The following is a 13,119-nucleotide window of genomic DNA, read 5'->3' as shown; positions in this document are numbered from 1 at the left end:
TTACTAACAAAGCATCAATTGTTACTGAATGTTTATCTTTTCCCTTCTCCAGTCTGAAAAGTTTTCCCGTAACACATCGCTCCTGGACTCTGGACACGTTCAGCAGACGGCCGCTATGTTGGCCAACGCCACCTCTCACACAGAGAAGTACTACGGCAGTGATGTCAAGGTGGCTTATTGGCTCACGCAGAGTCTGCTGCAGCACGAGAGCAACCAGCAGGGCTTCAACCTCACAGCCACACAGGACGTCCACTTCACTGAGGTGAACAACCACTTAGTGTATATCTACCCTGTGAACTTCATAACACAGCATGAAACTAATTAAGAACAATAGATTGTTGCAGTTTAAGCAGTAAAATAAATTGGTTTATTAACAACAAGCCAGACTTCACAGCCTTTCATGCTGTATCTGCAGGAAATACATCACACTTCATTCACTCTCCACTGAACTCTCTCTGTTTTCTGACAGAATCTGGTCCGTGTGGGCAGCGCCATCCTGTCTCCAGACACACGGACTCACTGGGAGCTGATCCAGCACTCGGAGGGTGGCACGGCGGCGCTGCTGCGCCACTACGAGGAATACGCAAACACACTGGCACAGAACATGAGGAAGACCTACCTCAGCCCCTTCACCATCGTCACACCACACATAGGTGAGCGTTTTACCTGGGAGCACCAGATGGGACATGCTGACAATACTTAAAGGCTACAGAGCTTCTCTGCTGGGGATCCATAAAATGTTTTGACAACGTCATTAAAGTCATTAAAGAACAGAAAGCAGAACAACCGTGGGCTCATGAAACAAATTAAATAAATCAAACAAATTAAAGAACAAATAATATACAACTTGAATAAAACAAAAATGGGGCAGCACATTTTCTGATTAACAATAGTAAGAATATTATTATTATTATTATTATTAACCATTCCGTTTCTTTTTTTTTTACATACATTTTAAAAAGTGGTTCCCTTGATAATTGTTAGAACAAATCAGAGATTTAAAAGGGAAATTTCTGGTATTAATTTCTCTGCATTTGTTTGTCTTTCTTCTTAGTCATCTCTGTGGATCGTCTGAAAAAGATGAATTTTGCTGGAGCCAAACTCCCGCGGTACCAGTCCCTGAGGGGCCCTCGTCCTGCGGACCTTGAGACGGCCGTCACACTGCCCGATTCTGTCTTCCAACCACCGATGGACACCAAGGGCCACAGACACCTGGATGTCTTCCCAGAGTCCTCGCTGAGGAACCGCTCAGCCAACAGGAAGAAACGCCACCCTGATGACAGCCAGCCGGACGCCATCGCCAGTGTGATCATCTTCCACAGCCTCGCCTCGCTGTTACCAGAGAGCTATGATCCTGACAAGAGAAGTCTGCGGTAAGAATGATTAATAAAGCACTGTGACTTCAAAATTAATTCCCCTTAGAATTGTCTTAAAAAACTGCACTTTGATTACATTGAATCCAAAACATTAAGCCATCTAGTTTTGTTTGTAGTAGTTATCTTCCAATCAATATCTTAGACTCAAAAGAAAACCTTTATCCGAAATAAACAATAATTGTTTATGTACGGTGAAAAGTGTTATAGGTGATTCCTCTGTGCCATAGACCTCTATGTCATCCCAAACACATCACTGAGCCACACTGACGCGTATGGTGACATGTTCCTTTGTTAACATCAACATGGGCAATGTAGTTCATTTTCAGTCACACATGCACATTCCTGCTGCTGTAAATATATGATAAGATACGTATTAATCCACTGCTGGAAATAGTCCCCACAGCTATTTACTCGTTTGAGTAACACTTTAGTGCCAATGTGTTTAAATAGGACACTTTATATATATATATTTTTTTTTTTTTTGGAAGATTCAAGTGTTCAGTGGGAACCAATTCTTGTCTTTAATCGTGCAAAAAACATTTTCTCATTGTCTTCAGGGTGCCAAAACGTCCGGTCATTAACACACCGGTTGTCAGCATCACCGTCCACGACAACGACGAGCTGCTGCAGCACACGCTGGACAAACCCATCACTGTGCAGTTCCGCCTGGTCACCACTGAGGAGCGCTCTAAACCCATCTGTGTTTTCTGGAATCACACCATACTGTGAGTACAGCAGCACACTCAGAATTAATGATGAAGCGTTTAGTTGTGGTATCCTCACATTGTCCTCTGGTCTTTGTGTTTTATATATCAGGGGCGGGAACGGTGGCTGGTCAGCGAAGGGCTGTGAGGTGGTTTTCAGAAACAGCACCCACATCAGCTGTCAGTGTTATCACATGACCAGCTTTGCTGTCCTCATGGACATCTCCAGGAGAGAGGTGAGTAAAGCAAAAACATCTCACTTCACTAAAGCCACAAATATTATTCTGTTCTCTGACTCGAACGTTTCTCTTCCAATCGTGATGTTTGCGTCAGAACGGAGAGATTCTACCAATCAAAATCCTGACGTGGAGTACAGTGGGGGTGACGATGAGCTTCCTCTTCCTCACCTCAATCTTCCTCCTCTGTCTGAGAGCCATGCAGTGCAACAAGACGAGTATAATCAACAATGGAGGTGTTGCTCTCTTCCTCTCCGAGCTCATCTTCATCCTGGGCATCAACCAGGCAGACAACCCGGTAATCAATTCTGTCTTCCATCTGTTTGACCTAATTTATAGTGTTTCCTTTCATCTCTTCATGTTTTAATCATCCCTCTCTGTTTCCCCCTATTTTTTGTCTGTACAGTTTGTGTGCACAGTCATCGCCATCCTGCTGCACTTCTTCTACCTCTGCACTTTCTCCTGGCTTTTCCTGGAGGGTCTGCACGTCTACCGCATGATCAGCGAAGTGCGAGACATCAACTATGGACCCATGAGATTCTACTACCTGATTGGCTGGGGAGTGCCGGCCTTTATCACAGGTACGAACCCCCATATTATCACAAAAATGAACCTGCTGTACAGTGGAGAAGCCTGGAAAGTTTCCTCATACAATTTGTGTCTTGTAGTATTGAAATCTCTAGCAGCAGGCCAAAACTTTATCTCATCACTGTGCCAGTTATGAGAATCTACCTTAAGACTTCAACTGAAATATAGAGAAAATTTGTTCACCTTTTATTTTTCATTCACTCAAAGCAGGGCTTAATTTTCTGACCACATAGTTTGTTATTGCTTTTTTCATCAGTGAGTAGACCTCATCTGGTGGCATGGATCATACAGATACATACAGATCCATCATTATCAAACACGCTCGTAGTCTTATAGAGTGATAAGCGTGACATATTAACTCTTGTCACACTGTTCTGACCTCAAGATGAAAATTTCAGTCGGAAAATGTGAGACGTCTTCCAGTAAAATCTTATCTTGTCATCTTTGCTTAACTGTAGTAAAAAGTCCAAATTAGGGCTGACAACTGGCTACTTTAGATGAGCAATGTTCTTGGCCAACAGAATGTTTACACGCTCACAAACCTACTGATAGTACTGTAAATGTACCTCAGCAGCTGTTGTCTGATGCTACCGTCTCTCCTTCTGGGTTTGTCTGCAGGTCTGGCGGTGGGTTTGGACCCTGAAGGCTACGGGAACCCAGACTTCTGTTGGCTGTCCATGTACGACACTCTCATCTGGAGCTTTGCTGGACCCATTGCCATGGTGGTGTCGGTGAGTCCCTGCAGATCCCTGAGATCCAGACTGTTGTTTAAAGGGGACCTTTATAAACCCGCTGCAAAGGGCCGACTCGATGATGACCTCATCAGAGCGGCACTTCAGAAATTTCACTGTTCACTCAACAGTTAAGAAAATATTCCGACAGAAAGATAACTTTGACGTTAACTCTCACAATCTCCTGCTTTGTTGTAAGTTGTGAAGCAGTTTGATATTGTGTCCACAGATGAATGTCTTCCTGTACATCCTGTCATCCAGAGCCTCCTGCACAATGAGACACCACAGCATCGAGAAGAAAGAGCCTCCTGTGTGAGTGTCCCAGCGTTTTCATCAAATGTTAACACTGCTGAGATGCCTGTCTAGTGGAGGGAAATTCCCAGCCTGAAATTGCCATCTTTCCAATCAAACCAGTAGAACTGGACCAACAACAATTTAAAGAATGTTAATAATGATATCAAACCGTTCCTTTGATCTGTTCCAAAAATAGCGCAATACTCTGTCCCTGTTGGACCGACCGGATGACATAACAGAGAAGCTAACATTAATAAACAAGAGTTAAATAATAAGTACATTTATCAATTAGTCAATTTAGTGAATAATATAATCAAATAATTGTTTCAGTAATTTTTTAAAGCAAAAATTGTGAAGAAATGCTGCATATTCTCAGGTTCCAGCTTCATGAGGCAGCTTCTCTTTGTCATATATAATAGTAAACTAAATACATTTGGGTTTTGGACTTTGACCCAGATCATAACAGAACACCACAGCTGAATACGTCACTTTCGGCTCTTCAGTTATTTTTTTTACATTTCATAGACTTAACAATTGATCCATTATGAAAAGATTTGCAGATGATAGTGTCATTCACGCTATGGTTGCCATTCATGTTTCATTACAGTTCTTCTCTTAACAATGTGCTGCTCTGTTTCTCAGTCTCAAGTCAATGAATGTGTAGAAATCCTTCTCACACCATCTCACTACCTTCTCATGTGATTCTGCAGCTCAGGCCTGAAGACCGCAGGTGGCGTTCTACTCCTGATTTCAGTCACATGTTTTCTCGCGCTCCTCTCCGTCAACAGTGACATGATCATCTTCCACTACCTGTTCGCTGGGTTCAACTGTGTTCAGGTGAGCCATCCGTTTCCCCCTGAATCACTTTGTAAGGTTGATTTCTGTATTTTTTGCTTAACCTCTTCCTTCTTCTGTTGCCATACCACAGGGTCCATTTATTTTCTTCTTCCGCATTGTCTTCAATAAGGAAGCAAGGAATGCCATGAAGTACTGCTGCAGCCGCAAGCGCCCGGATCATATGATCAAATCCAAGACCGCTGTGAGTCCCTCGCCACAAACTCTGAGAAACTACTCTTTTTCAGTCAAATACTCTCTAAAATGTAGAACACAGCTTTAAAAAGTTGCATCCGTCAGTTAAGATATTGATATTATAATTCTGCATCTGTTCCCCAAAACATGAAACTATTAAGTGTATAGCAATGTGTTGATATATTATCTCCACCTTAAAGGCTGGAGATTTTATATTATTCATATAATAATAATAATAATAATTAAGCCTTTATTAGTCCCACAATGGGGAAATTCAGTTCTCTGCATTTGACCCATCCCGGAGGAGCAGTGGGCTGCAATGAAGCGCCCGGGGAGCAATTTTGGGGTTAGGTGTCTCGCTCAAGGACACCTCGGCATGTTGCCTGTAGAGAGGTTCGAACCACCGACCTTGTGGTTACGGGTCAAGTGCTCTACCTCATGTGCCACAGCCGCCCAACAAATCCCCAAAAGACCAAAACCCACAATGAATTGGGCCACTAACAAGTTCTGCCTGTGCAGACAAAGCCTGTAATATCTTATTCCTCTGTGCTTGGGGCGGCTGTGGCACATGAGGTAGAGCGCTTGTCCCGTAACCACAAGGTTGGTGGTTCAAACCCCTCTACCGGCAACATGCCGAGGTGTCCTTGAGCGAGACACCTAACCCCAAGTTGCTCCCCGGGCGCTTCATTGCAGCCCACTGCTCCTCCGGGATGGGTTAAATGCAGAGAAATAATTTCCCCATTGTGGGACTAATAAAGGATTGATTATTATTATAAAGAGCTCCATTGTTGTTGAAAAACTATAAAAAGTACAACCATGAGCCAGTCTGTTGCTAATTTCTCACTGGTGCATTAGTCTGCTTGTTCAAATTCATCTCCTACTCTGTTTAAGCAACATTTGTTAAAAAAACAAAACAACAGTGCATGTTTCAATAAGCAGCTCAACTGCACAAGATCACAGAAACCACATACTCCCTGTTCTATATATTTGCTTTTTAATTCTTAAGAAGCTCCACTTCCTTTCGTCTCTAACTCTCTTTCTGATTTCAGGGCTACAAATGCAACACAAACTACATGGACGGCAGATTGTACCACCTTCCCTTTGGAGACTCCAGCGTGTCCCTGAACGGCACCATGCAGAGCGGCAAGAGCCAGCAGAGCTATGTGCCGTTTGTCCTCAGGTGATTAAATGAGACGGAAAAAATATAGATTCATATGCTGTGTTATATCACATTGACAGAAACAGCTGTAAACTGACTTCTTGTGTCTTTTCAGGGACGATGGGTTGAGTAACAGTCAGGGCCACATCGCTCTGAACGACCATACGTCCCTCTTCCATGAGACTAAAGAGCACCCCGATGGTATTTCTCTCATTCAGATTCTCTCATTTAGTTTAACTGCACTGATTGGTACGACTCTGTAAGACTCTCCCCTCTGTCTGTGTGCAGATCATGACAGCGATTCGGACAGCGACCTGTCTCTAGAAGATGACCAGAGCGGCTCCTACGCCTCCACACACTCCTCTGACAGCGAGGACGAGGAGGGTCCACTCCCCCCAGAGGAATGCTGGGAAAACATGGCGCCTAATGTGGCCCAGAGACCACAACCACACGGTACAGATGCTCATCTTAATCAGGCCCCACTTTGTGCCGCTCATTATCATTATTATTATCAACACTTACCAAAGGTATCTATAAAATCATCAAGGACTCTTCAAACCATCTGGATGAAAAATCAATTGCACAACAAAAACATTTTTAATCAAGTTTTTCAATTTGCCACTCTTTTTCGATCTCCAAATACAGGTCAAAGGTAGCCGGAATGACATGCATCCTTGATCATTTTTTTAAGCCAGATTTTGAAAGTTGTTCTTAGTTATATTGATATATATCAGTGTTTCTTTTCAATATCTTATATTTTCATACAAAATCATGTGTATAATTTGGCTTGTGTTTCTCAAAACAAGGTAGAACATAAGTCATTTCTGGCTACCTGGAAAGGGAATAACAAAACAACTTGAGAAAAAACTTTTTTAGTTGTAAAATGGATGGAATATTTTTTATCTAGATAGTGAGAAGAGTATTTGAGGATTATAGAAATAATTTGAGAACAGCAGCATAATTAGCACTGTGACTAGAATGTAATGCTAATACATGAGAGGCACAAACAGGGACTTGTTTAAGCCAATGACACTTAACCTATGTGGACCAGGAATACGCATTCAGAAACCAGGAATACTGATAGATGTTATTGCCACTTATGTTCATTAACATCCTAGTCGAGTGTAGACCCATCCCCACTGTCTATTTAGGTTAATCCCATATAAAACTATCAGGATTGAATATGTCAAAGTAACTGAGTTACATGTGTTTTTCCCTCATTTCATGAAATCTTTGTTTCTGTTTTCAGACAACAGTTTGAATAAGATGTTATGGCCTGGAGATTACACGGCAGCAGTGGGTGACGGCGAGCTCACAGGTACAGACAGAATGAAGCCGGACACTCAGACCAATCCAGAGCCGAGTCTCGGCTGTGACACACGGACATTATCAGATGACCGGAGGCAGGATGCCATGACAGTCCTCCTGCCCAGTTTGCCAAACATCTATGCCCACCCTCACAGAGGTAAAGTCTACTAAGAGCTGCAGGAGATTAAACAATACGTACTGAATCAGTTGTTTTACATATTGTTGAGAACATGTCGTAAGCATGTGGTCTAGTTTTTAATGTACTTCAACTTTCAACATAACGTCTCTTTGTCTTGTTTCAAGATAATGATAAAAGTATGTCATACAAATGCATAAATTATCATAGAAAAAAATAAAAATTCATGAAAAATTTCATAATACAAAAAGTCAGTATGGAATGTCATGAAGAAATCATAAAAAGTCATAGTAAAGTATAGCATGAAGAAGTAATAAAAAGACAGTATAGTGAAAAAGTCATCATAAACGACTATGCTGAGTCTTAAAAATAGTCACAGTATAGTATATCTTTAAAAATATCATTGTGTAGTATGTCTTTAAAAAATCTAATTATATACTGTCACAAAAAGTCATAGTATAGTGGTGCATAATATAGTCATAATATAGAATGTCACAAAAAGTTACAAAATGTCATATTGAGGACCGAGAGTATAGTATGTATATAATGTAAAAAGTTACAGTGTAGTGACATAAAAGGTCATAGTTTAGTATGTTGTACAATATGTCATTTCTAAAGTATAGTATGTTACACAAACAATCATAGTTTTATATTGAATAAAAAGTCACAGTATAGTTTGTAATAAAATATGTCATAAAAAAAGTCATAATATAGTAAAAAATTGCAAAAAATCATATTATTGTATATCATGAAATGGTCATATCAAAATGTCATAGAAAGTGATAGGATAGTATGTTATAAAAAAAGTCATAAAACGTCATAATAATGTCACCCAAAATGTCATGGAAAAGTCATGGCATTGTATGTTATGAAAAAGTAATTTATAGTTTGCATAAAAAGTTCATATTGTAAAAAAATTGTCATAGTGTACTATGTCATAAAAAATGTAATTTGAAAGGCATAGTATAGTAAGACCTTGTACAGTTTGTCAGAAAAAATATCACATCAAAAGGCATCATATAGTATGTCTTGAAAACATCAGTAGTGAACCTACAAAAATAAAATCCACTATATTATATCATTTAATTTCCAGAATTATCATGAATAAATCCCTTTTTTCAGATTTCCACCTGTCCATCATTGTGTGATCACATCTTGCTTTCATCTTTCTCAGGGATCTTAAAGAAGAAGCAGCTCTCTCCTATCGTAGAGAGGAATGGTTTCAACCGCATCCACAATGAACTTTGTGAAAACGCCTCCGGCACGGCGTCTCCGCAGGGATCGTCCTCAAGTGACAGTCGATCATGCCGAGCGAAAACCGGACCGCCAGATCAGCTGAATGGAATCGGCGTGAGCATTAAGGCCGGGACGGTGGACGGCGACTCGTCAGGATCAGAGTGAGTATTAGCAAAAGCCAAGACCTTTATAGCCAGAGGAAGATGAAAAGCAGTAAAAAAAAAAAAAAAGAAAAGAAACTTGTTTTGATGTCTGCCTGTTATTGTCTCCATCGTGTGTCACAGAAGTCATTTAGTGTTTCGGTCTTCTGTCTGAGTCAAACCACAGTTTGTGCTGTCGTCAGTGATTGTTGTTCTCATTTCCACTTAATTATCTTAAAGGTAACGTTAAACCAAATGAAGACAGCACCCATACTGCTATAACCCACAGTATGAAGGGGTCCTAGACTGGTTTAATGACGCTGTGATTTAACTTCAAACAGCGACTCCAAACGTAGTTCAGAGTGCTAAAGCAACACGAACGGCTATTTTAAGAACACAACTTGTGGGATTGTTCACTACAACTGGTGCATCCACTCATGCAGCTGATATTTCTATTTTATACTCACTGCTCATGTAGCACATGGAAACAGATGTTTCATCCTCATTGTGGACATGCAGCCCCAACTTTTTTTAGCATTGTTTCTATGCTGTTTAAACCTTGATGCAACTCTAATGTTCCTGTTTAGTGTTTTTAAAAAAGAACTAATTAGCACTAAACAAGGCTGGTGGAGTTTCCCACACTTTAAGCTGCAGATGTCCAAAATGAGGAAAATGATGGCTCACTAAAAAATGTAAGCTTATCTTCTGTATGATCAACTGCATATGGGTGGTGAGTATAAAGTAGGGACAGACTTGCTGAAGACACAAGAGGCACCGGCATGTGTATATTTGTACGAAAGGCTCTTTAAAATGCTCAATTCTTGAAATATAGCAGGTCTTTTAATAAAAATATAAATTGTAGGTAACTAATTAACCTTCTTTGCCCCTTCTCTTTCCAAAAATCATAGATTTTTATTCTTTAATTTTATCCCATGAAGCTCTGATCCTCATTAAATCAATCAGGATCAGCGTCTTCAGATTGGTGCATCATTTTTATCATCCGTCACCCCGCTCACAGTGTGTTTGTATGTTCAAGTGTTTCATTGCCTCGCATGTTTATTTCTTGTGTCTTTTTGTGTTCTCATGTTGTGCTGCATTCATCTCCAACACATTCCTCTCCATCCATCCTGAATCCACCCACCTCCTTCTCCATGTCGTTGTTGTCAACCTCCATCCACCACCCTGATTCCCAGCAGCCACTGCAAAACCTCCATGTGACCGCGCTGATGAAGGGGTGTGTCTTTGCAGGTCATAGAGCATCCTTCCTCAACAATGAACGCAAACCAGAAGCAAAGGACTTCTCCTTAAAAAAAAAGTGGAAAAAGAAAGAATTCCCCCTCGTCATAATGATCCTCTGAAGGTGTGTGTGTGTGTACGTGTGCGTGTGCGTGCGTGTGTGTGTGCGTGTGCGTGTTCATGTGTGCCAAACCTCAGGAGTCACTGCACTGGCCCAGGCTCACGCACACTGAGAGAACGAGTCTCACTCTCCCTTTAAAGAAATCATTTTGTTTACATACTTGAAGCAATGCACTTTTTTTAATTTGCTGCCCAAAATTTGTTGGCGGTCGAATTTCTTATTTTATTTTTGAAATTTGTTTTTTTTATTTTGTTCCAGGACACATATGTTGTTGTTTTTTTAAAACTGTGGAACAATATAGAGGTCATGTTTTTTTTTTTGGGATGGGTCATTTAGTTTTAGACAAATATTCAGGGAAATTCCTTTTTCATGCATTAACTACTTTGTGAGGACTTCCTGGTTTGCCTGCTTCTGTTACGGTTCCAGCTGTTGGGTGTTTGTGCCATTCTGAGTTTGTTTGAGGAGTTCAGACTCAGGTTATTGAGTTACTTCACACGCCTCACGTGTCCAAGAGGCACAGAGCGGTCTAGTGCAGGCTCTTCATGGATTTCTGAATTTGAAATCAAAGAGGAAAGACTTGCTGCCTGTCAGTGGATGCTCCGTATAAGCTATTTCTCTTTAATGAAAGATGTTTCTAGAGGCGACAGCTTCACAGACTGAAGGCCTTCTCAGCCTCCGAGGGGGCAAATCTGCATGCGCAGACCTAAAATGAATCAAAGGACTTTTGATTAATTTTTTTTCACTGAGAGCACATTTTTTATGGACGTTAAAAGTGCGCTCGTTTTTCCATCGTTTTATCTGGAGTGATAAATGCATTCATTCAGTTCAGTGACTAAAACAGCTGTATTTTATAGATTAGCTATGGAGCTTTTGTCGTTTGTAAAATAATGCAAAAATTGTGCTGTAATACTATTTGAGCTGTAATCCATTTTTACTGTACAGAGTGGCCTGTAAATGAATCAAGGAGAAATCTTAAAATGTAAGTTAATATGTAAAACTTGCTTAAAACACTCAGAACCTGTTTTTAATAATCACTCTTGATCCTAAAGAGGAAACCTCTTTTATCTTGGTTACTACTTTCAGTCAAATAATGTGATGTTTGTGGATGCCATTTTACCAACAATATACATTGAATGTATAGATTTGATGCCATAAGAAACAACACTACCAGGTCAATCGTATCAGTTCTGGTATCCCATCAGAGAATTGTCTCTTTTACTCTGCCACTTCCTGTTTTTACTGATTAAAATGTTTTCTACAATTTCAATCTTGCCTAAATTTGTTATCAGTCCGAAGTCAAATTTACTGTTTCACTGTGTGATGTGTTTCGTATATCTGCTGGTATCAAATGTACATCCTACAAATGCACAAGTGAAATAATCAAAGCTTCACTATAAAAAGTGATGTGGTTACAAACCCTTATGATAAAAGCCGCAGCCTGATTGTGTTCTCTTCAATTAAATTAATTTTTTGGTTGTTTTGCAACTAATGGTTGAAGCAAAAGTTGAGCATTATGAGAAATACACATATTTACATTACTGCTTTACATAGTATAGTATGTAATTAAAAGTCTTGGTATAGTATTTTATTAAAAAGTACTAGTATAATATGTTATGAAAATAAAAAAGGCATAAAATAGAATGCCAAAAGAAATGTCCAAAAAAAAGGCATAGTATATTTGAGTAATCTTGGTATAGTATGTCATAAAGAAATTCATAATACAGTATGATATAGAATTTTGTGTTTTAATTATTGAAAAGTTTGCCATCAAAATGCCTTAAAAAATCTAAGTATAATTAAAAAGTCATAGTGTGTCATGAAAACTGCCATAAAATTTCATAGTATAGTATGCTGTTAATAATTTTTTTTTTTAAAGGTCATAGAATACTATGCCAATAAAGATGTCATAAAAGTACCTGGTTTGGTATGTCATAAAAAGTCATCGTATTTAATGTTATGAAAATGTCATGAAAATTATTAGAATAAAAATAATAAAAAGTCATAGTATAGTGTGTCATAAAAAAGTCATAGAATGTCATAAAATCTGCAATTCAGATTCATAGTAAATTAAGCCATGAAACTGACAAGTCATAATATGATATACTTTTTTTTTTCTTCATAAAAATGTCAGAATAGTATTACATAAAATATGTTATAAAATAGTCCTAGTATAGTTTGTCATAAGGGTCCTAGCAATAATGTCATAAAACAAAAAGGCAATAAAAAGTCATGGTATTGAGTGTTGTGAAAATGTCCTAAAAACATCATAGAATAGTTTGCCATAACAAATGTCATAAAATAGTTATGGTACAGTATGTCATAAAAAATGCCATAACTAGAATTACCCCATTGAGTATTATTTTTTCGCCAACAAGTTGCAGTTTCATCACTTCATTATTTTATCCTTTTAGACATTTCTTATATTGTCATATTTATTCATAACTTATTAATTACACTTATAGGTCCAGGTGGATGTTTGTGCCTAATAAGGAGAACAACCGTACATAAGTACATACGGTTGGACGGACAGACAACCCAACACAAAAACATAATGCCTTCCGCCACTCATAGTATAATATGTCATGATTCACATGATCATGTTTAATTTCCACCTTTATCTTAAATGTTTATGTTTAACCAAATGAAGACAGCACCCGTCCTCCTCTTATCAACAATCATCAGTGTGGAGGGATCCTAACCAGTTTTAATGATGCTGTGATTTAACTGGACCCAAAATAATGAATCTAAATGTAGTCGAGTGGACATGAACAGATATTTTTAGAGCAGAATATCTGACCAATAAACTGTCCTCACATCTACTGTAT

The 13,119-nt window shown here is 39.2% G+C and overlaps 1 protein-coding gene across 1 annotated transcript in view; it reads left to right on the top strand.

Moving 5' to 3' along the window:
- Positions 1–11,515, top strand: part of celsr2 (cadherin, EGF LAG seven-pass G-type receptor 2) — a 61,645-nt gene extending 50,130 nt beyond the window's left edge. The window contains exons 18-34 of the mRNA XM_054616477.1: positions 53–262; positions 470–653; positions 1,055–1,373; positions 1,934–2,101; positions 2,193–2,316; positions 2,414–2,614; positions 2,723–2,897; positions 3,523–3,635; positions 3,865–3,947; positions 4,640–4,766; positions 4,858–4,968; positions 6,008–6,138; positions 6,233–6,318; positions 6,406–6,570; positions 7,367–7,582; positions 8,736–8,958; positions 10,131–11,515. Coding sequence (XP_054472452.1) covers positions 53–262; positions 470–653; positions 1,055–1,373; positions 1,934–2,101; positions 2,193–2,316; positions 2,414–2,614; positions 2,723–2,897; positions 3,523–3,635; positions 3,865–3,947; positions 4,640–4,766; positions 4,858–4,968; positions 6,008–6,138; positions 6,233–6,318; positions 6,406–6,570; positions 7,367–7,582; positions 8,736–8,958; positions 10,131–10,155 — 2,661 coding nt within the window. The 3' untranslated portion in view covers positions 10,156–11,515. The remainder of the gene's footprint in view (positions 1–52; positions 263–469; positions 654–1,054; positions 1,374–1,933; positions 2,102–2,192; positions 2,317–2,413; positions 2,615–2,722; positions 2,898–3,522; positions 3,636–3,864; positions 3,948–4,639; positions 4,767–4,857; positions 4,969–6,007; positions 6,139–6,232; positions 6,319–6,405; positions 6,571–7,366; positions 7,583–8,735; positions 8,959–10,130) is intronic.
- The last annotated feature ends 1,604 nt before the right edge of the window (positions 11,516–13,119 follow it).

Source organism: Anoplopoma fimbria, chromosome 17 (assembly GCF_027596085.1).
Source record: "Anoplopoma fimbria isolate UVic2021 breed Golden Eagle Sablefish chromosome 17, Afim_UVic_2022, whole genome shotgun sequence".
Classification (NCBI taxonomy): domain Eukaryota; kingdom Metazoa; phylum Chordata; class Actinopteri; order Perciformes; family Anoplopomatidae; genus Anoplopoma; species Anoplopoma fimbria.
This window is presented reverse-complemented; position numbering and strand designations above follow the sequence as displayed.